The sequence below is a fragment of the Hyperolius riggenbachi genome, chromosome 3 (genome assembly GCF_040937935.1).
Source record: "Hyperolius riggenbachi isolate aHypRig1 chromosome 3, aHypRig1.pri, whole genome shotgun sequence".
NCBI classification, from domain to species: Eukaryota; Metazoa; Chordata; class Amphibia; order Anura; family Hyperoliidae; genus Hyperolius; species Hyperolius riggenbachi.
The window spans coordinates 448363856-448389225 of NC_090648.1; the positions used below are offsets into that span (position 1 = coordinate 448363856).

At 42.7% G+C, this 25370-nt stretch overlaps 1 protein-coding gene across 3 annotated transcripts in view; it reads left to right on the forward strand.

The window, feature by feature from the left end:
• The window catches only part of GABRA1 (gamma-aminobutyric acid type A receptor subunit alpha1), a 281789-nt gene that overhangs the window by 137726 nt on the left and 118693 nt on the right, over positions 1-25370 (forward strand). For all 3 annotated transcript variants that reach the window (XM_068272974.1, XM_068272975.1, XM_068272972.1), the window contains exons 4-5: positions 16746-16813; positions 23193-23413. In XM_068272974.1, coding sequence (XP_068129075.1) covers positions 16746-16813; positions 23193-23413 — 289 coding nt within the window. The remainder of the gene's footprint in view (positions 1-16745; positions 16814-23192; positions 23414-25370) is intronic.

The window sequence follows — 25370 nt, forward strand, 5'->3', positions numbered from 1 at the left end:
TCAGCCCCTAGGGCACCCAATCACCTGCCCACACCCTCAGAACGCCCTCAGACCCCAGCCCTGATCACCTCACCAGTGCATTGCTTGCATCTATTCCCCCCTCTAATCACACCTTGAGACACCCATCAATCACCTCCTGTCACCACCAGTCACCCCCTAGCACACCTACCCATCAGATCAGGCCCTAATTTGCCCCGTGTGGGCTCCTGATCACTTGGCCAAACACTCAGATCCCCCTCAGACTCCCTTCCGATCACCTCCCCAGTGCATTGATTGCATCTATTTTCCCCTCTAACCACCCCCTGAGACACCCATCAATCACCTCCTGTCATGCCCCTAGCACTCCTATCCATCGGATCAGGCCCAATACAACCTGTCATCTAAAAGGCCACCCTGCTTATGACCGGTTCCACAAAATTCGCCCCCTCATAGACCACCTGTCATCAAAATTTGCAGATGCTTATACCCCTGAACAGTCATTTTGAGACATTTGGTTTCCAGACTACTCACGGTTTTGGGCCCGTAAAATGCCAGGGTAGTATAGGAACCCCACAAGTGACCCCATTTTAGAAAAAAAGATACCCCAAGGTATTCTGTTAGGTGTATGACGAGTTCATAGAAGATTGTATTTTTTGTCAAAAGTTAGCGGAAATTGATTTTAATTGTTTTTTTCACAAAGTGTCATTTTTCACTAACTTGTGACAAAAAATAAAATCTTCTATGAACTCACCATACACCTAACAGAACACCTTGGGGTGTCTTCTTTTTAAAATGGGGTCACTTGTGTGGTTCCTATACTGCCCTGGCATTTTAGGGGCCCTAAACCGCGAGGAGTAGACTAGAAACCAAATGCCTCAAAATGACCTGTGAATAGGACGTTGGGCCCCTTAGCGCACCTAGGCCGCAAAAAAGTGTCACACATGTGGTATCGCCATGCTCAGGAGAAGTAGTATAATGTGTTTTGGGGTGTATTTTTACACATACCCATGCTGGGTGGGAGAAACCTCTCTGTAAATGGACAATTGTGTGTATAAAAAATCTAAAATTTGTCATTTACAGAGATATTTCTCCCACCCAGCATGGGTATGTGTAAAAATACACCACAAAACACATTATACTACTTCTCCTGAGTATGGCGGTACCACTTGTGTGGCACTTTTTTGCACCCTAAGTGTGCTAAGGGGCCCAAAGTCCAATGAGTACCTTTAGGATTTCACAGGTCATTTTGCGACATTTGGTTTCAAGACTACTCCTCACGGTTTAGGGCCCCTTAAATGCCAGGGCAGTATAGAAACCCCACAAATGACTCTATTTTAGAAAGAAGACACCCAAAGGTATTCTGTTAGGAGTATGGTGAGTTCATAGAAGATTTTTTTTGTCACAAGTTAGCGTAAAATGACACTTTGTGAGAAAAAAAAAATTAAAATCAATTTCCGCTAACTTGTGACAAAAAATAAAATCTTCTATGAACTTACCATACTCCTAACAGAATACCTTGGGGTGTCTTTTTTCTAAAATGGGGTCATTTGTGGGGTTCCTATACTGCCCTGGCATTTTAGGGGCCCTAAACCGTGAGGAGTAGTCTTGAAACCAAATGTCACCAAATGACCTGTGAAATTGTGTTTAAAAAAAAATCAAAAAATTGTCATTTACAGAGATATTTCTCCCACCCAGCATGGGTATGTGTAATAATACACCCCAAAACACATTATACTACTTCTCCTGAGTACGACACAATACCACATGTGTGGCACTTTTTTGCAGCCTAACTGTGCTAAGGGGCCCAAAGTCCAATGAGCACCTTCAGGCTTTACAGGGGTGCTTAAAATTAGGCACTCCCCAAAATGCCAGGACAGTAAACACATCCCACAAATAACCCCGTTTTGGAAAGTAGACACTTCAAGGTATTCAGAGAGGAGCATAGTGAGTCAGTGGCTGATTTCATTTTTTTTTGTCGCAAGTTAGAAGAAATGGAAATTTTTTTTTTTTTGTCACAAAGTGCCATTTTCTGCTAACTTGTGACAAAAAATAAAATCTTCTATGAACTCACAATGCCTCTCAGTTAATACTTTAGGATGTCTTCTTTCCAAAATGGGGTCATTTGGGGGGTATTTATACTATCCTGGAATTTTAGCACCTCATGAATCATGACAGGTGGTCAGAAAAGTCAGAGATGCTTCAAAATAGGAAAATTCACTTTTGGCACCATAGTTTGTAAACGCTATAACTTTTACCCAAACCAATAAATATACACTGAGTGGATTTTTTTTTATCAAAGACATGTAGCAGAATAAATTTGGCCAAACATGTATACAGAAATTTTACTTTATTTGAAAAATGTCAGCACAGAAAGTAAAAAAAAATCATTTTTTGACACAATTCATGTCTTTTTTGATGAATATAATAAAAACTAAAACTCGCAGCAGCAATCAAATAGCACCAAAAGAAAGCTGTATTAGTGACAAGAAAAGGAGGTAAAATTCATTTAGGTGGTAGGTTGTATGACCGAGCAATAAACCGTGAAAGCTGCAGTGGTCTGAATGGAGAAAAAGGCTCTGGTCCTTAAAGAAAACCTGAACTGAAAATTAAAAGACAAAATAAACATCCACAAGTCATACTTACCTCCTGTGTAGTCTACTCCTCAATCTATTTTTCCTCTCCTGCACCCTGTTTGTCCACTGTGATCAATGGAATTCTCCGTCCTCCATTTTGAAAATGGCTAGTATCCCATAACAGATTCCTGGTCAGCACACTGTTAAACTGTAACATTGCCCACTTGAGCCATAGGGAAACATGGACGCATCAGTTCTCCTCTCAGCTGTAACTGACAGCAACTGATATATAACTGACAGCAACTGATATATTTCAGTTCTGACAAAATGTTGTCAGAACTGGAAGGGATCACTGTAAGAAGAAAATGGTGAGCTTCTGAGAGGAACTGATGGCAAGGTAATTATGTAATGTTCATTTGAAGTTACCTCATGTGTTTATTTTAAATAATTTTGTTCAGTACAGGTTCTCTTTAAGGGGCGAAAAGACTGTGGTCCTCAAGTGGTTAACTATGGATGATAAATGCAATGTTTTTGCCTGGTAACAAAAGCATCAATAAAAAGGAATCTACCAACACTCCAGTCTAATTAATTGAAGTGTTTTTTTTTATACAATGGTGACAACAGTTCATTCATGTAGTCAATGCAGCACATCCTGTCATCTCATCTTATCTTGGGCGCCATGGATATCATCAGACAATCATTTTACATGAATTCTGTGCCTTTTTAGCCCTGCTTATGTTTTGTAAATGAGAGGTGGAGAGGGATGCTAATTTGGATTCAGCAGAATTGAAAATCGGCTTTTCTGATTGGAACTCGGAAATCGAAAAATGGAAATTAAAATTCCACGAAAATCCATTTACCGCAACTCAGTATTTTTAGCCTAATCAGAGAACTCAGAAGCATTGGACCAATCAGGGAATGCAGATTTTTTTCTGCAAAAATCGGATTACCGCTGTAATTTTAGACCAGTCACAAGACTCGGATACTAGTCTTGTGATTGACTTAAAATGTCTGTAGTATTTCAATTACTGTGCTATATTTCTGCATTCTCTGACTGGTCCAATACTTCCGAATCAACACAAAATTATTTATCAAATAAATCGGGAAACTGGAAATCGGAATTGGTGGAAATTGGAATTTCTGCAGAATCAGAAATCAGCATTTTCGACCATCCCTAGCGGTGGAAACTTACTTCTGGTGATTGAGAGGGAGAAAACCATATATAGGTAGTCCTCGGTTAAAGAACAAGATAGGGACTGTAGGCTCGTACTTAACCTGAATCCATTCTTAAGTCGAAGCAGGAATAGTCCCAGTTAACGAACGGCATTGTTTGTTCTTAGGTTGAATCTGTTCTTAAGTTGCAACGTATAGGGCCCAGTATAGCTAGTATAGTGCCCAGTATAGCTAGTATAGTGCCCAGTATGGGTAGGTAGTGCCCCAGTATAGCTAGTATAGTGCCCAGTATAGCTAGTAAAGTGCCCAGTATAGCTAGTAAAGTGCCCAGTATAGCTAGTATAGTGTACAGTATAGCTAGTATAGTGCCCAGTATAGTGCCCAGTATGGGTAGGTAGTGCCCAGTATAGCTAGTATATGTGTGTGGGTAGGTGAGCAGATACATACCGCACAACTCCCGGGTCCCAGCGTCACTCTCGGCGAAAGATCTCAGGATCAGCGCACCGCAGCCATGACCTGCCACGACCTGGCATGGTATACTGCGCATGTGCAACGTGTACAGTATCCGGGTCAGAGGGCACAGCGTAATGGAGGTGTTTACAGACACCGAGTGTGTTGCCAGGACACGGGAGTTGTGCGGTATGTATCTGCTGATCTTCCCACACGCACAGGGCATCGATATTTCAGTTTAAATTACATTCAGACGCTCGAGTCACCACAATCTGGCACTAACTGGTGACGGGGCGGAGCTATGGTCGCGGCATTCATATTGGCAGGGCGTTCGTAAACCAAGGACTACCTGTATATGTTATGGCTAAAGCCAGATGTGTGGCCAGTTCCAAAATTGGCCAGCAAATGTAATAAGTGGCCAAGGTAAAATGTAAGCAAATTTTACCTTGGCTGGTGAAGTGACAAAAAAGGTGTTTTTTTTTCGAATTTGTGACCTGCAAGCCTAAGCCTAACAATAACCTTCATCTCTCTAGTGCCTAACACTAATCCCCACTCTCTTCTATTCCTCTGCCTAACGCTGACCTCCCCTCTTCTGTGCCTACCACTAACCTCCCACTGTCCTTTGCCTAACCCTAACCTTCCCACCTCTCCAGATTCCATCATGTTAACCACTTGAGGACCACAGTCTTTCTACCCCTTAAGAACCAGAGCCTTTTTTTTCCATTCAGACCACTGCAGATTTAACGGTTTATTGCTCGGTCATACAACCTACTATCTGAATGAATTTTCCCTCCTTTTCTTGTCACTAATACAGCTTTCTTTTAGTGCTATTTGATTGCTGCTGCGATTTTTAGTTTTTATTATATTCATCGAAAAAGACATGAATTTTGTCAAAAAAATGATTTTGTGATAAAATTTGTCAAATAAAGTAAAATTTCTGTATACATTTTTGTCCAAATTTATTGTGCTACATGTCTTTGTTTAAAAAAAAAAAAACATTCAGTGTATATTTATTGGTTTGGGTAAAAGTTATAGCGTTTACAAACTATGGTGCCAAAAGTGAATTTTCCCATTTTGAAGCATCTCTGACTTTTCTGAGCACCTGTCAGGTTTCATGATGTGCTAAAATTCCAGGATAGTATAAATACCCCCCAAATGACCCCATTTTGTAAAGAAGACATCCCAAAGTATTCACTGTGAGGCATGGTGAGTTCATAGAAGATTTTATTTTTTGTCACAAGTTAGCGGAAAATGACACTTTTAGACAAAAAAAAAAGTTTCCATTTCTGCTAACTTGCGACAAAAAAAAATGAAATCTGTCACGGACTCATTATGCTCCTCTCTGAATACCTTGAAGTGTCTACTTTCCAAAATGGGTTCATTTGTGGGGTGTGTTTACTGTCCTGGCATTTTGGGGGGTGCTAAATTGTAAGCACCCCTGTAAAGCCTAAAGGTGCTCATTGGACTTTGGGCCCCTTAGCGCAGTTAGGGTGCAAAAAAGTGCCACACATGTGGTACCGCCGTACTCAGGAGAAGTAGTATAATGTGTTGTGTGTTGTATTTTTACATATACCCATGCTGGGTGGGAGAAATAGCTCTGTAAATGACAATTTTTTGATTTTTTTACAAACAATTGTCTATTTACAGAGATATTTCTCCCACCCAGCATGGGTATGTGTAAAAATACACCACAAAACACATTATACTACTTCTCCTGAGTACGGCAATACCACATGTGTGGCACATTTTTGCACCCTAACTGTGCTAAGGGGCCCAAAGTCCAATGAGTACCTTTAGGATTTCACAGGTCATTTTGAGGCATTTGGTTTCTACACTACTCTTCACGGTTTAGGGCCCCTAAAATGCCAGGGCAGTATAGGAACCCCACAAGTGACCACATTTTAGAAAGAAGACACTCCAAGGTATTCCGTTAGTAGTATGGTGGGTTTATAGAAGATTTTATTTTTTGTCACAAGTTAGCGGAAATTGATTTTTTTTTCACAAAGTGTCATTTTCCACTAACTTGTGACAAAAAAATAAAAACTTCCATGAACTCACAATACTACTAATGGAATACCTTGGGGTGTCTTCTTTCTAAAATGGGGTCACTTGTGGGGTTCCCACACTGCCCTGGCATTTTAGGGGCCCTAAACCGTGAGGAGTAATCTAGAAACCAAATGCCTCAAAATGACCTGTGAATAGGACGTTGGGCCCCTTAGCACACCTAGGCTGCAAAAAAATGTCACACATGTGGTATCACCGTACTCAGGAGAAGTAGTATAATGCGTTTTGGGGTGTATTTTTACACATACCCATGCTAGGTGGGAGAAATATCTCTGTAAATTGACAATTGTGTGTAAAAAAAAAAAAAAAAGGATTTCACAGGTCATTTTGAGAAATTTGGTTTCAAGACTACTCCTCATGGTTCAGGGCCCCTAAAATGCCAGGGCAGTATAGGAACCCCACAAGTGACCCCATTTTAAAAAGTAGACACCCCAAGGTATTCCATTAGGGGTATGGTGAGTTCATAGAAGATTTTATTTTTTGTCACAAGTTAGCGGAAATTGATTTTTATTGTTTTTTTCCAAGTGGAAAATGACACTTTGTGAAAAAAACAATAAAAATCAATTTCCGCTAACTTTTGACAAAAAATAAAATCTTCTATGAACTCATCATACACCTAACAGAATACCTTGGGGTGTCTTTTTTTCTAAAATGGGGTCACTTGTGGGGTTCCTATACTGCCCTGGCATTTTAGGGGCCAAAAACCGTGAGGAGTAGTCTGGAAACCAAATGCCTCAAAATGACTGTTCAGGGGTATAAGCATCTGCAAATTTTGATGACAGGTGGTCTATGAGGGGGCGAATTTTGTGGAACCGGTCATAAGCAGGGTGGCCTTTTAGAATACAGGTTGTATTGGGCCTGATCTGATGGATAGGAGTGCTAGGGGGGGTGACAGGAGGTGATTGATGGGTGTCTCAGGGGGTGATTAGAGGGGAAAATAGATGCATTCAATGCATTGTGTAGGTGATTGGAAGGGGGTCTGAGGGGGATCTGAGAGTTTGGCCGAGTGATCAGGAGCCCACACGGGGCAAATTAGGGCCTGATCTGATGGGTAGGTGTGTTAGGGGGTGACAGGTGGTGACAGGAGGTGATTGATGGGTGTCTCAAGGTGTGATTAGAGGGGGGAATAGATGCAAGAAATGCACTGGCGAGGTGATCAGGGCTGGGGTCTGAGGGAGTTCTGAGGGTGTGGGCGGGTGATTGGGTGCCCTAGGGGCAGATAGGGGTCTGATCTGATTGGTAGTGGTGACAGGGGGTGATTGATGGGTGATTGATGGGTGATCAGTGAATGATTAGATGGCAGAACAAATGTAAACAATGCACTTTGGAGGTGATCTGAGGGTGGGTCTGTGGGCGATCTGATGGTGTGGGTGGGTAATCAGTTGCCCGTAAGAGGCAGGTTAGGGTCTGATCTGATCTGATGGGTGGCAGTGACAGGGGGTGATTGTATACAGTACACAGGGGGGGAGGTCTGGGGGGGTCTAAGGGTGTTCTGAGGGAGTGGGCGGGTGATGGGGTGCCCTAGGGGCAGATAGGGGTCTGATCTGATTGGAAGCAGTGACAGGGGGTGATTGATGTGTGATTGATGGGTGATCAGTGGGTGATTAGATGGCAGAACAGATGTAAACAATGCACTTTGGAGGTGATCTGAGGGTGGGTATGCGGGTGATCTGATGGTGTCGGTGGGTGATCAGATGCCCGTAAGAGGCAGGTTAGGGTCTGATCTGATGGGTGGCAGTGACAGGGGGTGATTGACGGGTGATTGACAGGTGATTGACAGGTGATTACAGAGGAGGATAGATGTATACAGTACACAGGGGGGGAGGTCTGGGGGGTCTAAGGGTGTTCTGAGGGTGTGGGCGGGTGATTGGGTGCCCTAGGGGCAGATAAGGGTCTGATCTGATTGGTAGCGGTGACAGGGGGTGATTGATGGGTGATCAGTGGGTGATTTGATGGCAGAACAGATGTAAACAATGCACTTTGGAGGTGATCTGAGGGTGGGTCTGCGGGTGATCTAAGGGTGCGGGCGGGTGATCAGATGCCCGTAAGAGGCAGGTTAGGGTCTGATCTGATTGGTGGCAGTGACAGGGGGTGATTGACGGGTGATTGACGGGTGATCGATGGGCGATTGACGGGTGATTGGCGGGTGATTGACAGGTGATTACAGGGGAAGATAGATGTATACAGTACACGGGGGTCTAGGGAGGTCTGGGGAGAATCTGAGGGTGTGGGGGGTGATCAGTAGCCCCCAGGGGGCAGTGTTAGTGACAGGGGGTGATTGACGGGTGATTGACTGGTGATTGACAGGTGATTAGTGGGGAGAATAGATGTAAACAGTACACAGGGGGGGGGGGGTCTGGGGGGTCTGGGGAGGATCTGAGGGTGTGGGGGGGGTGATCAGGAGCCCCCCGGGGGCAGTGTTAATGACAGGGGGTGATTGATGGCTGATTGACAGGTGATTTATGGGTGATTGACAGGTGATTTGTGGAGTGAATAGATGTAAACAGTACATGGGGGGGGGGGCTGGGGAGGATCTGAGGGTGTGGGGGGTGATCAGGAGACCCCAAAGGGCAGATTAGGACCTAATAAAAAAGTAGCGCTGACAGATAGTGACAGGGAGTGATTGATGGGTGATTAGGGGGGTGATTGGGTGCAAACAGACAAGACAAGACAAGCCAAGACAAGACAAATAACATTTACAGTATATCGCGCTTTTCTCCTGGGGGTCTGGGGGATAAGCAGGGGGGGGTCTGAGGTGTGCTGTGGGCAATCAGAGGGCAGGGGGGGCAGATCCGTGTGTTTGGGTGTGACTTAGGGTGGCTGCAGCCTGCCCTGGTGGTCCCTCGATCACTGGGACCACCAGGGCAGGAGGCAGCCTGTATAATACGTTTTGTATACATTACAAACTGTATTATACACTTTGTATGCGGCGATCAAGTATTTATATCCCGCCGGCGCTTACTACCGGCCGGCGGGATGACATCGCGGGTGGGCTGAGCCTGTTGCCAGGGGCAGCGCGCGTCACCAGTGACGCGATCGCTGCCCCGCAGAGCCGAAAGGAGCCGCCGCCGAATGGCCCTTTTGGCGTCCACTTTGCCGCCGCCCATGGGCTGTGGGCGGTCGGCAAGTGGTTAAAGAAAGTGACACAACACCAGGCAAATAGTGAAATGGCAGGAAAGCCATTTTGCACATTGGCCAGCCAATGTTGGACTTTGGCCAGTGATGTAACTAAATTGGTCATTTTGATAAATGGCTGGCCAGTTCTCACTTTGGCCAACTTCTGGCTTTGGCCGTAACATATACATATATACATATAATATCCCCAACATTGATTTTTTTTTTTCATTTAAGTACAGAACAAGGAAGGGGATCATATAACATGTGAAGTATGAGAATGATAATTCTACATATTGAGATGAATCCTCTCTAGGACTGAGACACTTTGGTTCAAATTCTGTGCATTAGAGAGGAAGGAAAATAAAGTATTTTACGTACCTTTGGTAGATACCATAGCCATTTTGTCAAAGCCATCTCCCAATTGATTTAATTCAGTGCTGTTCTGTTTGACTTGCGATTTTCATAATGCTAAAAAAGGTCTTTCTTTTTTTCCAACTTGCTGTAGCCCAGCGTATTGCAGCTGTCAACTACTGACATATAGCCGCAAAGCTGCATAAAGTGATCGTACATTACTGCATACATAAAAACATGGCAGCTGTCTTGCGGTAATGCAGTCTTCCTTTCATCTGAAATTCCCTTACAGTTCAAAATATGCTTTGACTTGTTTATTTTGAAAATGGTGTAATAAATAAATAGCAATTTATGCACATCATGTTGGTGATTAATTGCCAATATGGTTTTATACTGCTTCCTCTCCTTTCTTAAAGCAGGCCTGAATAGACTCGGAAAAAAAAAGAGTTTCATTTACCAGGGCTTCTGCCAGCCCCCTGCAGCTGCCCTTTTTTGCAACATTAGCAAATTATCCTCCAGTCCCCCGTTGCGGCTCCATTTCTTTACCGCTGGCATACAAGTTGATGGCCACTGTGCCTGCGTGGCTCGTGCACATTTTTGCTCTGAATCGCATCGCCGTTAGCGTCCTGCGCAGGCACAGTGCAAGGTTTTCTTGTACTGTGCCTGCGCAGGATGCTCCCATCAATGTGATCGGGAGCGAGGCCACGCACAGCCAGGGCTGAGCAGGCACAGTGGCCCACCAACTCACAAGACAAAACTGAACGTCAGCAAGGGACCCGGAGGATTGTTTTGCCCCGGCGCAGGCACAGGACATCTACAGGGAGCCGATAGAAGCCCTGGGCAAGTTTAACTCCTTTTTTAAAAAAACCTTACAGGTTTCCTTTAAAGGACATCTGAAGTGAGAGGGATATGGAGGCATCCATATTTGTTTTCTTTTAAACAATGCACTTTGCCTGGCTGTCCTTCTGATCCTCTGCCTCTGATACTTTTTTAGCCATAGACTCTGAACAAGCACGCAAACCAGATGCATCTGACTGAAGTCTGACTGGCTTTGCCATATGCTTGTTTCAGGTGTGTGATTCAGACACTACTGCTGCCAAAGAGATTAGAAGGATTGCCAGGCAACTGGTATTGCTTAACAGGAAATAAATCTGGCAGCCTCCATATCTCTCTCACTTCAGGTTTCCTTAAATATTTGGTTGCCATGATGGCTGTAAAAGCTCTTCTTTCCGCTAACTAATCTAAAGATGTTTTCTTGTTTTAGAATTAGCAGGAAAGTGCTAGAACCTCTGCCCAAATTTTTGTTATTGTGACTTCATTGGGGATATTTCCTATAACTTGCTTCTCCAAAGCTCCATCAGGCAGTTAGAATAAAAATAACAAAAGAATGGCCCTGAAATAATTTGTTGATGAAACAAATGTTCCATCAGGAGATTATTCTTCAGCTCATGTTCTCCGAATTGATTAATCTGCAGTCCGGGCACTGGTATTCAAAAACCAGAATGTAGGGATAAAAAATTGGATCCGTGCTGCATTTGTGCAGCACGTTTCCAGTCTGTTCAGTGGCCGTGGGTGGAAGGGCTGCCATGCTGGAGGGGGTAGCAGGCAGGAAGGGGGGCAGCGGGCACAGCGGTGGGGAGGGGGCTCAGAACCCCCCCTCACCTGGGTGCCCCCTTCCCCGCTCCCGCACCAGCTAGTTTTATTTAAAATTAATTCAGCAGCAAGCGGGGAGCTCACTCACTTCCTTGTTCCACTGCTCGTCGCGTCACTTCCTGCAATGCCACCCCCTGAAGCACAGAGGGCAGCACTGCAGGAAGTGACACGGCGAGAGGTGGAACGCAAGGAAGTGAGTGAGTTCCCTGCTTGCTGGATTGATTTTAAAAGAAAATAGCTAGAGGGGGAGAGAGGAAGGGGGGTCCCAGGTGAGGGAGGGGGGTCCGACCCCCTCCCTGATGCTTTACCCGCTGCCCCCCTTCCTGGCTGCTTATCAGGAGGCACCTATGACTTTGAAGGGAGGAGCAGGCAGTAGGCAATCTGGATCTTTCTGTGTTTGTGTGGAGGGAGATCATTTTTGCATTGCCTGCCACTACCCCTCCGTGTATCCGGGCTCCACGAAGTCCCATCTGGTGGTCCGTGAAAGCCCCGGACTCTCCCATTCAGTTTTTTAAAATGGATTCCCGGATTGCCCATGGATCCTTTTATATACTGGGTGAAGACGGCTGCTTTTTTTTAACATTGGTATCCATGGCTCAAATTTTGGTCCAGTTTTTATAACAAATGGTGAACGGGCCCTTATTTTTTCAACTTCTGTTTAAAATAACTTTTCAGCACTCTGCAACTATAAAAAACACAGCAAAGTAGGTAAACAAGTACTGTTAAAATTATTCTGCCTATTTTGGCTTGAAAGGAATTTTATTAATAAAGGCCCATATGCAATTAACTTTTTCTCCTGAGTTATCACCTAGGATATAATTGTCATATTCTCTTTAAAATAACTTTTAAGCATTTTACAATCTAAAAAGTACCTAAAAGTTTGTGAAAAAGTACCATTAAAGTTATTTCGAGTATTTTCTTGCTTGCTGGTGGTTTTAATGGCATTTTATTATGACAAGGTGTGAAAACATCACCTAGCAGAAAACACAGCAATAACAGTGAATAGCATATGAAAAAGTGAATTGGACAAGGCCGAGTAAGACTCCATTCAAGAATTACTGTCAGGATGGCTTTTGCCACAAAGGAAAGACCTACATGTCCATAAAACCGAACTGAGCAGGCATGTTTATATTCTAAATTTAATAAACTCCTGGGATGGAGCTGTCCTGATTGAATGTGGTAAAGTGCTACATGAGTTAGAAGCAGCTCTTGAGATAACACAGCACCATTCTTAGCCACCCAGCCATGAGTCTTCTGCGCCACCACGGGCCAGGACTTACATTTTATTTTTTCATTGTTAAGTTGCTGCATCTCGTATACTGAGCAGGAGCGCAGCAGCTATAGGGGAGGAAACAGTAGAGTTTCCTTCTTCACTGTATTCACTGAAAAGCAGTACCAGCTCTACAGAGGAGAGAACCCAGGAAACCTCCCTCTCTTTTTATCATTTCTGCAGAGAGAGAGACATAGCTGAAGTGAGAAGGTCAGGGCAACACCAGAGAAACAATATCCAGGGCTGGTAGTGTGAAGTGAGGTGAAGCCTGTTTCAATTAACTGTGTATGTGCTAGTTGTCAGAATCCGCTCTGCTGGCCTTGATTCCCTGGACTGTTTTGTGTCCTATGCAGGTTGCATAGTTCAGTCCAGGGAAAAGAGGCCTTTTTGTCAGTTTGCAAGGCTGACTGATTTGCATCTACTTATCTTGCAATCTGCTAGTCTGCTTCCTTTGAAGGTTTCCAGTATAAATGTCACTTCCTCCCAGAATTCTTTGCTCGTCATAGGTTTTGTTTGGTGAAGACTGACTTTAGAGCCTCAGCCTCTTTGTACCTTATTGTGAATGTTCTAGTGTAGTTAATTATTGGGGAGTGCATTTTGCACTCCTCCTAGTGCAGTCAGGTTGTATATTATTTGTACTGCCTAAGTCTTGTTTTATCTTGTCCTGTTCTTGCGATTGTACTATCTCCTGTGGTGGCTGATAGTAAATCGTCCTGTCCTGTTCCTAGATTGCATTCGCCCTAGCGTTAGAGGTGGTGGATCTCCCTTGTCTGAATCTTGGAGTATAACCTTAGCTGCGGTTGCTACTGGTTACTCCTTCAGTTTGTCTTGTCTGGAATGAACGCTTGCCATTGTCTGGTGTGAGACAACCGATTAGCAAGCGTTCCCGCTATCTGTTTGTCTTTGTTCTCCGTGTTCCTTTGTTAGTCAGGGTTGGTACGTTTTGTCACTGTTGCGCTTAACGTGCGGTGACCGTACGATTGATGCGCTTGTCACTGTTGCGCATAACGTGTGGTGACCACGTTTAGCAGTTCATTTGTTATTTTCCTTGGAGTTCAGATTGTAGTTATTTGCTGTGTCTTCCTTATTTAGTTCATGCTCTGTCTTTACTCAGTCTTGTGTAGCTGATAGCAATCGCCTCTCGTGCGATTAGCTTTCTTACTCTGGTCTGTTCTGATGTGATATGTCTACCGTCTGTCGCTGGGTGGCGACTAGATTGGTAGACATTCACATAGTCTGTCTCTGTTCTTGCTTTCTTCTGAGTTGCTACTTTGTTGCCCAGTCGTGCTTAATCATGCAATTTCAATCTGGCATCTGTGGCTGTACAGAGGACTTATTCCTCTGCACTCCACAGCTCCATCTGCTGGTTGGAATTCTCCTCTACAAATATATACTGGGTACTTTTTTTTTGGGGGGGGGGGGGGGCAGAAACATGTGAGGATGCAGGGCCGCACAACTTAGCACACAAGTGATTTCCCCTCCCCTTTTCTCTCCACCAACAGAGCTTTCTGTTGGTGGGGTCAGATCGCTCCACCAGTGTTTATTTATTTTTTTATTTTTTTACAGAAATATTTATGTTATTTTTCAATACATTTTCCTATTTTTTTTATTTATTTTCTAATCCCCCTCCCTCCCCTCGCCACCCAATCAGTGCGATCAGCTTTAGTCTATGAGAGCCGATCACTCTCCTGTCTCCCAGGGGGACAGCCGTGACTCATGGCTGTCCCCAGTACTGCGCTGCCTTAGATCGTAGCGCTGTACAGTAATAAAAGACGGGGATTTCACTGTCTAACAGTCTCCTAGTGGCAATCGCCACTGGGAGGCTGCAGGCGGAGCAGAGCTCTACCATCAGAGTGGGGATGCATGCGCATCGGCGCGCGCGATCACCCTCTAACAACGCCCCAAGGACCTTACGCCGATCAGCGTTAGGCGGTCCTAGGGCTGCCGCCGCGGTCACGCCCGTTGGCGTGAAGCGGTCGGGAAGCGGTTAAAGTGCCGGGGTTGGGCCAATAAAAGCACATAAGGTGCCTTAATACAAACAGACCATCTAAATGGGGTAAGATAAGGATCCTTGTTTACTCCATTGCTCAAAGACCTGGTATTTAGGATTGACCCAGAGGTATCGTAAATTCTTAGTTCACAAGTTCAGCTAGAGTGGCTGAGACAGTTCATATATCATCAATCTCATACCAATATAGAAAGTTGTTGTCCTTATTTAAACCCTTCTGCACAGCTTTGAACCAATTTATAAATTTTGTTTCTACTATTAATCGGTCATTTGACGTTTTGAAGCCGCCCTTTAGGGCAGTGACACGAAGATCATCCATGCTGTGTCCGTTGGACCGAAAGTGGGTAGCAACTGGGAGTCCAGATTTGGTATCATTAATAGTGTGCCTGTGTCCATTCATACGTTTGCGCAGTGTTTGTCCAGTTTCTCCCACGTACATAACATTGGGGCATTTAGCACACATGATCAGATATACCAGATTGGTGGACCCACAGGAAAATTTACCTTGTACTCTGTACTCCTGTTGTGAACCTGGTATCGTTACCCTGTCAGTGGAGTAAATGTGTCTGCAGGTCCCACATATTTTTTGTCGGCAGGGTGATGTTCCGTTTTGTTGAGGCCTATTCAAAGAGCTCCTGACAATCATCTGTTTTAGATTGTGTGGTTGCCGATATGACAAGAGTGGAGGTTTATGGAATATCGTTCTCAGTCTGTGATCCTTGTGTAAAATGGGATGAAGTTCCTTAGAGATCCTCCTTAAGATTTCCAGGTGTGGGTTGTAGGTGACAACCAAAGGGACACGTTCCTCTTTCTGGTTTTGCTTATATTTCAGGAGTTCAGTCCTGGGGGTGTTGCTGGCTTTCCTGATTTGGGCCTCAGCCATGGGAGGACTGTAACCTTGTTTAATGAAAGTGTTCTTAAGGTGATCCAGGTGCTTGTCTCTGTCCATCCTGTCAGAACAAATCCGGTTGTACCTTATAGCTTGGCTGTAAATTATAGAGTTCTTAATGTGCTTGGGATGAAAACTGTCATATCTTAGGTATGTGGGACGGTCTGTAGGTTTGCGATACACAGAGGTTTGTATGTTGTTACCCCTGATGTATATGGTGGTGTCCAGAAAGTTAATCTCTGTGTGAGAGTAGGTAAGGTAAGTTTCAATTTGATTGTAGGATGGAAGGCATTGAAGTTCCTGTGGAACTGGAGAAGAGCATCCTCAGTTGCGGACCAGATGATTAAAATATCATCAATGAAGCGGAAGTAGGCCAAGGGTTTTATGCCACATGCATTGAGGTATAATGACCGATTAATAGCAGAAACAAAATTTATAACTTGGTTCAAAGCTGTGCAGAAGGGTTTGAATAAGGACAACAACTTTCTATATTGGTATGAGATTGATGATATATGAACTGTCTCAGCCACTCTAGCTGAACTTGTGAACTAAGAATTTACGATACCTCTGGGTCAATCCTAAATACCAGGTCTGTGAGCAATGGAGTAAACAAGGATCCTTATCTTACCCCCATTTAGATGGTCTGTTTGTATTAAGGCATCTTAATGACGTATTTATGCTTGAAAAAAATATCTGTTTTCCCTTTTGATGTTGCATGTATATAAGCTGTCTGTACCACCAGCTTGCAAACGAACAGGATGTAAACCTGACGAAGGCTGCAAGGCCGAAAGCTTGTTTATTCTTATTAATTTGTAGTTAGCCAATAAATGGTATCATCCTGATTTAAAACTTCTTGCTTTTACTGATGGCTAACACGGTACAATACTCTACTGCTTTCTCAGGTCAGTGAGATAACAGGTGCCTTAACTTCTATGGCTGTGTAGAAAGCATGAGCACCTCTCTGGCAGTGCAGGACCAGTTATAGCCAACTTTTCTTCATGTTTACAAATATTAAAATCTAGAATTATACTACTTTCTTAGAGTTTAAGCTTACATTATCTGGTATAAAGGCATGTAACATTGAAAGGAATAGTGTTTTATGTCTGAAAAGAAATATCTATGTATTATTCTTGGTAGTGAACTATAAAAGAATGGCTATTTTAGATCTAATGAAGATTGTTAGTAGACATTGAACATCCTCATTTCCTGCTTCAACAGAGCGTGTAACTGAAGTGAAAACAGACATCTTCGTCACCAGCTTTGGACCAGTTTCCGATCATGATATGGTGAGCTTCATGCTTTTTTCTTATGTGACTTTCTGTGTTAGTGGAATATCACTTCAAGGTCTCTGCACAAAGGGAATAAAAAGATGAATCATATTTGCATATGGTAATGAACTTGTAAAAGACTAATTTTACCTATCAAGCATCTGTGCATTATATTCCTGCTATTCCTTTTTCATGTGTTATGGTTGACCTACATTTGAGAGGTGCTACAAAATTGCACATTGTGTTGAATATCTTAAGTATAAAGTGACTTTAAGATGGACTTTGAAGTTGTTTGTTTTTCGATTTCAATCGTTTTTTATTGGAATTTTTAAATTTTTTACAAACCATATGTTTCAGACATATTTATACAGTAACATTGTTATAGTGTTAACATAATACAATATTGAAAGGAAAATACTCTTAACAATCAGAAGAGATGTACAAAAAAAAGATAAAATTATTACAAAGCATATAAATAATCCACACTAAATGTAGAAGGAGCATATTTAACACTGTGGACTTAAACTTTCAGAGCTAGAAGATCATTTAAAAAAGCCAGTTTAGAATCTCAGATATTTACCTAAATGGCTTGACCATTAATTATAGTATTCAACAACTTTATTTGCTCTCAAGCTAGTGCTTATTGGCATATAAAAAGCATAGCTGATAGAATGTTTATAATTATAAATACTGTAATTAAAGATCTGTATATTTAGAATATATATAGTTTATATATAATTTGTCTTTTTCTTGCTCTACATTTTTGATAATATTTCTTTAATACATCTTTATATCTTCATACATAAAGTAGACATTAGGGGCGATATGCTATTCACTTTTTCTCCTAAGTTTTCTCCTAGGAGATATTTTTTCCATTTTCTGTTTAAATCAACTGTTTAGCACTCAGTAATTGAAAAATTACTAAAAAGTTGGTGAAAAAGTACTGTCAAAATTATTTTGAGTATTTTCTTGCTTGCTTGTGGCTTAAAAGGCATTTTATGATAACGTGTGAAAATATCACCTAGGAGAAAACCTAAGGCTTCTTGCACACCAAGACGTTGTGTTAGGTGGCACGTTAAGGTCGCATAACGTGCACCTAACACAACGTATGGTGCTGCAAAAGCCGACGGTAGAGTGAGCCGCGTTAGGCTGCTCGATGCCCATAATATCTCCCAGAGTGGCGCTGATTGGCCAGCGGGACCACGTGATGCGGAGCGAGACACTCCGCATCACGTGGTCCCGCCGGCCAATCAGCGCCCGCCAGTGCAGTGAATATTAAGTAGCCATGTGCGCGGCTACTGTAGCTGGCTCTCCCCGCCTCCTCCGCCCCCCACTGCGCATGTGCAAACAGTCTAACGCGGCTATAGCCGCTCCAACGCCGTAGCATGCTGCACTTTGCACAGGACGTGCAGCGTTACATGTAACGCAACGTGGGCTGTGTGAACAGCCCACTTGTGTTACATTGCTGTGCGTTGGGGGAGCGTTACAGGCGCACTAACGTGCGCCTGTAACGTCTTGGTGTGCAAGCAGCCTTAGAGAAAAAGTGAATTACATATGGAGCTTAGGCCCATGTGCAATTTACTTTTTCACCTAAGTTTTCTCCTAGGTGATAATTTTTCACCTTCTCTTTAAACTAACATTTCAGCATTTAGCAATTGAAAAAAGTACCAAGAGTAGTAGAAAATGTACTATCAAAATTATTTTATGTACTTTCTTGCTTGTTTGGAGTTTAAAAAACATTTTATTTAAAAGGTGCAAAAATATCAACTTGGAGAAAATATTAATTGTATATGACTCGTAGTTTGTTACATAAAGGTGATAAAAATCAATGAATATTTAAAAGGAACATATACAAATAGATATGTTTTATTTATGTGTTATTTCGTGAATTTCTGAATAAATTCTAAATAATTCTATTATGGATGTATGAAATATTAAAGAAGAGTGTTTTATTTTTTTGGTGCTGTGAGATCATGTGATATTCCTGCTGCGTTAACCAAGGACTGGGGGAATCTCAGAGTGATTTCACTTGCAGTAAAGATGCCAGCATCACTGAAAAATGTAAGAATGTAAATAATGGGTGAAATAAACGTTTACGATGACCAAACATTGATTTAATAATTTATAAATTAATATTATAAAATCTTCAATTTTATTGATTATATACAGTAACGTTCCTCTTCAACCAATCCACTGTGGGCTATATAGCTGAGGGTAAAAAAAAAAAAAAATAGGGACACCAAGAGCCAAATATAGTGTAGTATGTACTAGTAATATGGGATGAAGTTGGTAGAGTAAATAAAAATATACTCACAAAGCAGGGTTACCTCAAAGGCAACCACTGTAATAGCAGCTGGGGAGATTAGACCTGACCCAACCCAGGATTAAGAAGTCGCTCTCCGTAGATCAGGAAAAGAGGGGATGACACTGATCCACCAGGGGTGGAGGCAGTTGTGGACTTACATCCAAACAGACACAAGATATGCCAACAAAGTTTAGCAGAAAAAATGTATTTACAAACTCCAACGGAAAATGCAACACGTTTTGCAGGTTTGATCCTGCTTCATCAGGCAATAGGTAGGAGTAGGTACAGTGCAGGTCTGTAGCTGAGCCTTACAGAGGCGCTTAGACATTTTTATTCTTCTGGCGCCTCTGTATCCCTGTTACATTATATAGCTGAGGGTGGAGTTTTTACTTCCACCAATTTGAGCCATGCCAAAAATGTGTGAGGATCTTTGCTCTTGAGGACTGGAGGTGGACATCCCTATTATAACAGAACTTACATTATACCTACAAATTCAACTTTCTGTGGCTCATGTGGTGTACCTCCTTAACTAAGATTACTGACTAGGGAAACAGTCTACCTTGCTTATACAATGTTCTAACAACTGTAGGCAGACTTCCATAAAATAATTATAGTTTTGTAACTGGTGACAGAGGAGCACCATACTGCCTGAGCAGTTTCAGTAAAAACTTTACAACATTTACAATGAGATTTTTGATCTGATCTTTTTTTCGCAAATCACATTTATATCCATTTTCAGTTTTTTGTTTTCTGTGAAAATGTTATTGGATTGCAACTGAAATCAAAACAATGAATCAGCTTGTGTGCTGCAACCAATAGATACGGGATGCATTTCAGTAGGGCTGGACTTGTAATTTCCAGCACACTCTGTACTAATACCGCATGGCACAAAAATGGTGAACTAATATTATGCATTTCCTCATCACTTATTAAGTGCAACAGAGTAACCAAGCAGCTCGGGGTGACCCAAAACCACAAGGAAAGCATAGGGGATTAAAATAGACTTAGAAGCCCTCCTACTGAAAAGCAATGCTAGGTGTGATTTGCCTTCTTAAAACAGAAGGTACTTGCGATAATTCAGCTGTAACCCCCTTGGCATTATGATTCTTTCCAGATTTTAGGATCTAAAAGCGGTGCAATTTTTTTTGCACCCTTTCAGACCCTAAAACCTGGAAAAAAATCATGCTGCCAGGGAGATCTGCAGCAGTTCTTCAATCACTCACCTCCTGGCTCCAGCGCTGCAGTTATACCTCTATCCTCCGGGTGGCACTATAACTCTAAAATGAAATTGCCGGCTGTCGTCATGACGACAGCCGGTGATCTCACTAGCAGGAAGCAGAGCCCCGGGGGAGAGGAAGAAGAATGCCAGCAGACATCGGGTTCCCTGAGAGGTATGTAGAAACGCTCCCGCTGCACACATTGCTCTCCATACAGCCTCTGGCGGCTACCCCGAGCAGAGGTCGGGATTACCACTCTTAGCTGCAGTTTTCCGCCCTGACCCTAGCTCGGGATAACCGCCAAGGAGGTTAAGTGAACATCTGTGGTTACCCACAATGCTCCGCTGCTCAATATGCAAATTATCTCTTTATTCCCCTGAAGCCTTTAAAAGCTTTCGTTAAACTTTTTTTTTGTAGAAGCGAAATGTTTGCCATTTTACCAAGCATTTAAAAAACAATATCAGAGATAACATGCCTTATCAAAGTTTACATGCCTTATCAGAGTAGCATAGCAAGCACTACGAACCCGCAGGGGCTCAGGGCAAAACAAATGGAGCTCTCGTCATTGCCAATTAGCAGGCATACTGTAAGTTCGTAGCGCTCGTTATGCTACTCTGATAAGGCATGTTAACTTTGATAAGGTGTGTTATCTCTGATAAGGCATGCTATTTGTCTTAGTGAATCAAGCCCATACAGTTTCTTCATCATCAAACCTCAGTGATCTTAACCACTTGCCGACCGCGCACTCATAACGCGCGTCGGCAAAGTGGCAGCTGCAGGACCAGCGATGCAGATCTGCGTCGCCGGCTGCAGGCTAATTAATCAGGAAACAGCCGCTTGCGCGAGCGGCTGCTTCCTATCAATTCATGGCGGGGGGCTCCGTGAATAGCCTGCGGGCTCGCAGGCTAAATGTAAACACAAGCGGAAATAATCCGCTTTGTTTACATTTGTACAACGCTGCTAACAGTAGCTGCATTGTACTAGATCAGCGATCCCCGGCCAATCAGCGTCCGGGGATCGCTGTCACATGACAGGCAGGAGCCTATTAGAGGCTGCACAGGACAAATCCGTACCTGTGCAGCCTCAGATCACCGGGGAAGGGAGGGAGAAGAGGGAGAGGGGGAATCCTGCGGTGGAGGGGGTTTTGAGGTGCCCCCCCCCCCCCCGCCAGCCACACGCAGGCAGGAGCGATCAGACCCCCCCAGCACATCATCCCCCTAGTGGGGAAAAAAGGAGGGCGATCTGGTCACTCTGCCTGGTGTTTGATCTGTGCTGGGAGCTGTAGAGCCCACCCAGCACAGATCAGCGAAATCAGCGCTGGTCCTTAAAGGGGGGGGGGGGGGGGTAAAGGCTGGGTCATCAAGTGGTTAAATGAGTTATCAGGCTATTTTTATCAAAATAAGCACTACTTACCGGGGGCTTCCTCCAGCCCCAAGCAGCCATTCACCGCAGCTCCGTCCCGGCCCCTGGCGATGACGTCAGGCCGACCTCCGTCCCGGCCCCTGGCGATGACGTCGGCCTGTACTGCGCCTGCACGAGCGGCGCTGTCAATCACCGCCACGTGGACCGGAGCGCACTGCACCGGCGCAGTAGTTCTGCAGTCCGTTCCGATCCACGTGGCGGTGATTGACAGCGTCGCTCACACAGGCGCAGTACTGGAGTTCGGCCTGACGTCATCCCCAGGGACCGGGACGGAGCTACAGTGGACGGCTGTGTGCAGGGCTGCGGCGAGGGACATGCTGGGAGCTTGGGACTGGAGGAAGCCCCCAGTAAGTTATGCTTATTTTGATAAAAATAGCCTGATAACTCCTTTAAGAGGAACTGCAGTGAAAATAAGGTAATTCATAAATTGCTTATTTTACACAATATTACTTTATAAATTATTTATTCCGTGTTTGCCCATAGTAAAATCTTTCCTCACCCTAACATTCTAAAATGTATCACAGGTGGAGATATCTTTAGTGCTCTTAGGAGATCTCTGTGGAATGTTACAATACTCAGGGCCATATGCAATTCACCTTTTCTCCTGAGTTTTCTCCTAGGTGATATTTTCACAACTTGTAAATAAAATGCCTTTTAAAAGACCAGCAAGCAAACAAATGCTCAAAATTATTTTGACAGTACTTTTTCACTTACTTTTTGATACTTTTTTTAATTGCAAAGTGCTAAAAAGTTATGTCAAATCGAAGATGAAAAATTATCTCCTAGGACAAAACCCAGACGAAAAAGTGAATTGCATATGGCCCTCTGTGTTCATAAGCCAGTATTATAGTCAGTAGGAGCAACACCTAGGCCATATGCAATTCACTTTTTTCTCAAGTTTTCTCCTAGGTGATCATTTTTCATCTTAACTTTAAAATAACTTTTCAACATTTTACAACTGAAAAAGTACCTTAAAGTTGATGAGTATTTTCTTGCTTTATGGTGGCTTGAAAGACATTTTATGACAAGTTGTGAAAATATTACCTATGAGAAAACTTATGTGAAAAGGTGAATTGCATAATGGCCCTGGTATCCCAGAATGCTCTGGGAGGAGAATTCCATATAGCTAAACAGCCTAGGCTACATATCACTGGGAGGGCGGGGCTACATACCAATTCACAGCAATATATAGCTATAGGAAGTATTTCTGATGCTGAAGCCGGGATCATTTATTTAAAAGCGTGTATCCTGAATATATTTTTTTCCTACCAAATAATTTTTATTGAGTTAACAACACTATAAATTCAATTACATGTACTTACTTGTACCAGACATCGGGTATCCTGAATAATTGACTACATTTTACTACATGTTCCTACGGTGCCTCTTTAACATTCTGTAATGCTTCTGAAAAAGCTGAACAATGTTACTTTTCTTTCTTTTTCTAAATCAGGAATACACAATTGATGTATTTTTTCGACAAGGATGGAGAGATGAAAGACTCAAATTCAAGGGTCCCATGACAGTCCTTCGACTTAATAATTTAATGGCAAGTAAAATATGGACGCCTGATACATTTTTTCACAATGGAAAGAAATCAGTGGCACACAATATGACCATGCCAAATAAACTTTTACGAATAACAGAAGATGGGACTCTGCTGTACACAATGAGGTAGATATGGCTTTAAATCACATCCAAACCTTTTTTTGTGTAGTGTTATGCCTTATCCACAAAATATATTGGACCTCCAATAGCACAGTATCAATTTAACACCTTTTTTCAGCTCCAAACAATTTTATGCTAATTTAGGGGAAAAGTCCCCAAAACAGCAAAAATTGTATCATATACAGTATTACAGAAATGAAGTTCACTCTTGGTCCTTTAGTTGGTGTTGCTTTTGCTGTTATAACTACTGTTTTCATGTTCTTCTTACTGCACATTTAGTTATAACTCTAATTTTAGCAACTAGAGCAAGTCCTTTCCACCGTTGGTCAACCCTGGTTTTCTTTTTGGAAACTTTTTTGACATGTTCCCAATATTTCCCTTAACATACTTAGCAATTTTGGTGATGATAGCATGTATCATCCCCAATAGGTGATAGGGGATCTGCAACTAAAAATATAAATCAGCATAAAATGGTGCCGCAATTACATGAAATTGTGAAATTACGGTTCCTGATTACGGTTACAAACAAAAATAATTATGATTTCCCTTGAAATGTCAAATTACGGTGCAAAATTATGTATATGCAAAATCTGTCCTTATAACTAGTTTTCACTGATGCATGAAACTATCACTAGTCACTTTATTCACTGTATGGGTATTGACACCTGAGTTTGTAACACATTATTTACTCATTATTGAGTCACTGAGTTTAAAGCACACCTAAACAGAGACAGAGCTCATATATTTCTTTCCTTTTAAACAATGCAGATTGCCTGGCTGTCCTGTTGAGCCTCTACCTCCTAATACTTGTAACCATAGACTCAAGCATGCAAATTAGGTGCTCCTGACTGAAGTATGCCTGGGTTACTCACCTGCTTATTTCAGGGTTGTAATTCAGGCACTACTGCAGCCAAAGAGACCAACAGAACTGCCGGGCAACCGGTATTGTTTAAAAGGAAATACATATGGCAGCCTCCATATCCCTCTCAGTTCAGGTGTACTTTAAGCATTGAAATTGTACATACACCTATTCCTAAAAAATGACTTTTTTTAGACATCCAACAGTTTTATTTTATATTGAACTTTTTTATCTATCCCTTGCACCCAGAAGTTGTTCTCTGCCAGTAAATAGTTTTATGGCTGTAATTCCAAATCAGTGAGGATAACAGTATAGTCCGACTGGGTCCTGACTTGAGAGAAATTGTCACTCTTTCAGGCAGAAAAAAAAAGGAACGTAGCCTAATAATTAATATGCTTGCCACTGCACATACAGATGTCTATCTAATTATATCACTTTTTACCTCAGGCACACTTTACATTTAGCCTCCCTGTACTGCAAATAAATAGATGATAAGTGCAGTGTCTAGCTCTAGCAGAACGTAACCTTTACTGGTGTTGTCACATTGCGGAATAACAAATTGTACTGCATACAGAAATATTTATGGTATAGTGACACTGGACTCAAAATGTGGCAAAGAGTTCTATTTAAAAAAGATTAAAACGTTGCTTCAATAGGTGATGTTTTAGTGACCCAAATAAATAAATAAATAGATAAACCTCCTTTTAGTCAGCTCGAAGAATTGAAAGTAGATTTGCTTGTGTGTAGCAAAACTCACAGATAAGAAAGTCTAACACACACGTTGTGTTCCTGCATCGAATGCGCCGCTCGATTTCCGATGATTCGATTATTTCTGAGCATTTCCGAGTGCATTTCGATGATTTTTAGGTCAAATGCCATGTAAAGTATGGCAAATTGACCTAACGATCCATCGACCCGCGAATCGGACATGTCGGAAATAAACTAATCGACGGGAATCGAGTGCGGGAAAGCAACGTGTGTACCCAGCACAAAAGGCACTTGCATATGTTTCCCAAAAGCCTTGTGGCACTTATTACCTGATGAAGTAAAAGTTGGTCCATGAAAGTACCTTTGTCCAATACAACTCTTTATTACTGCTATGTC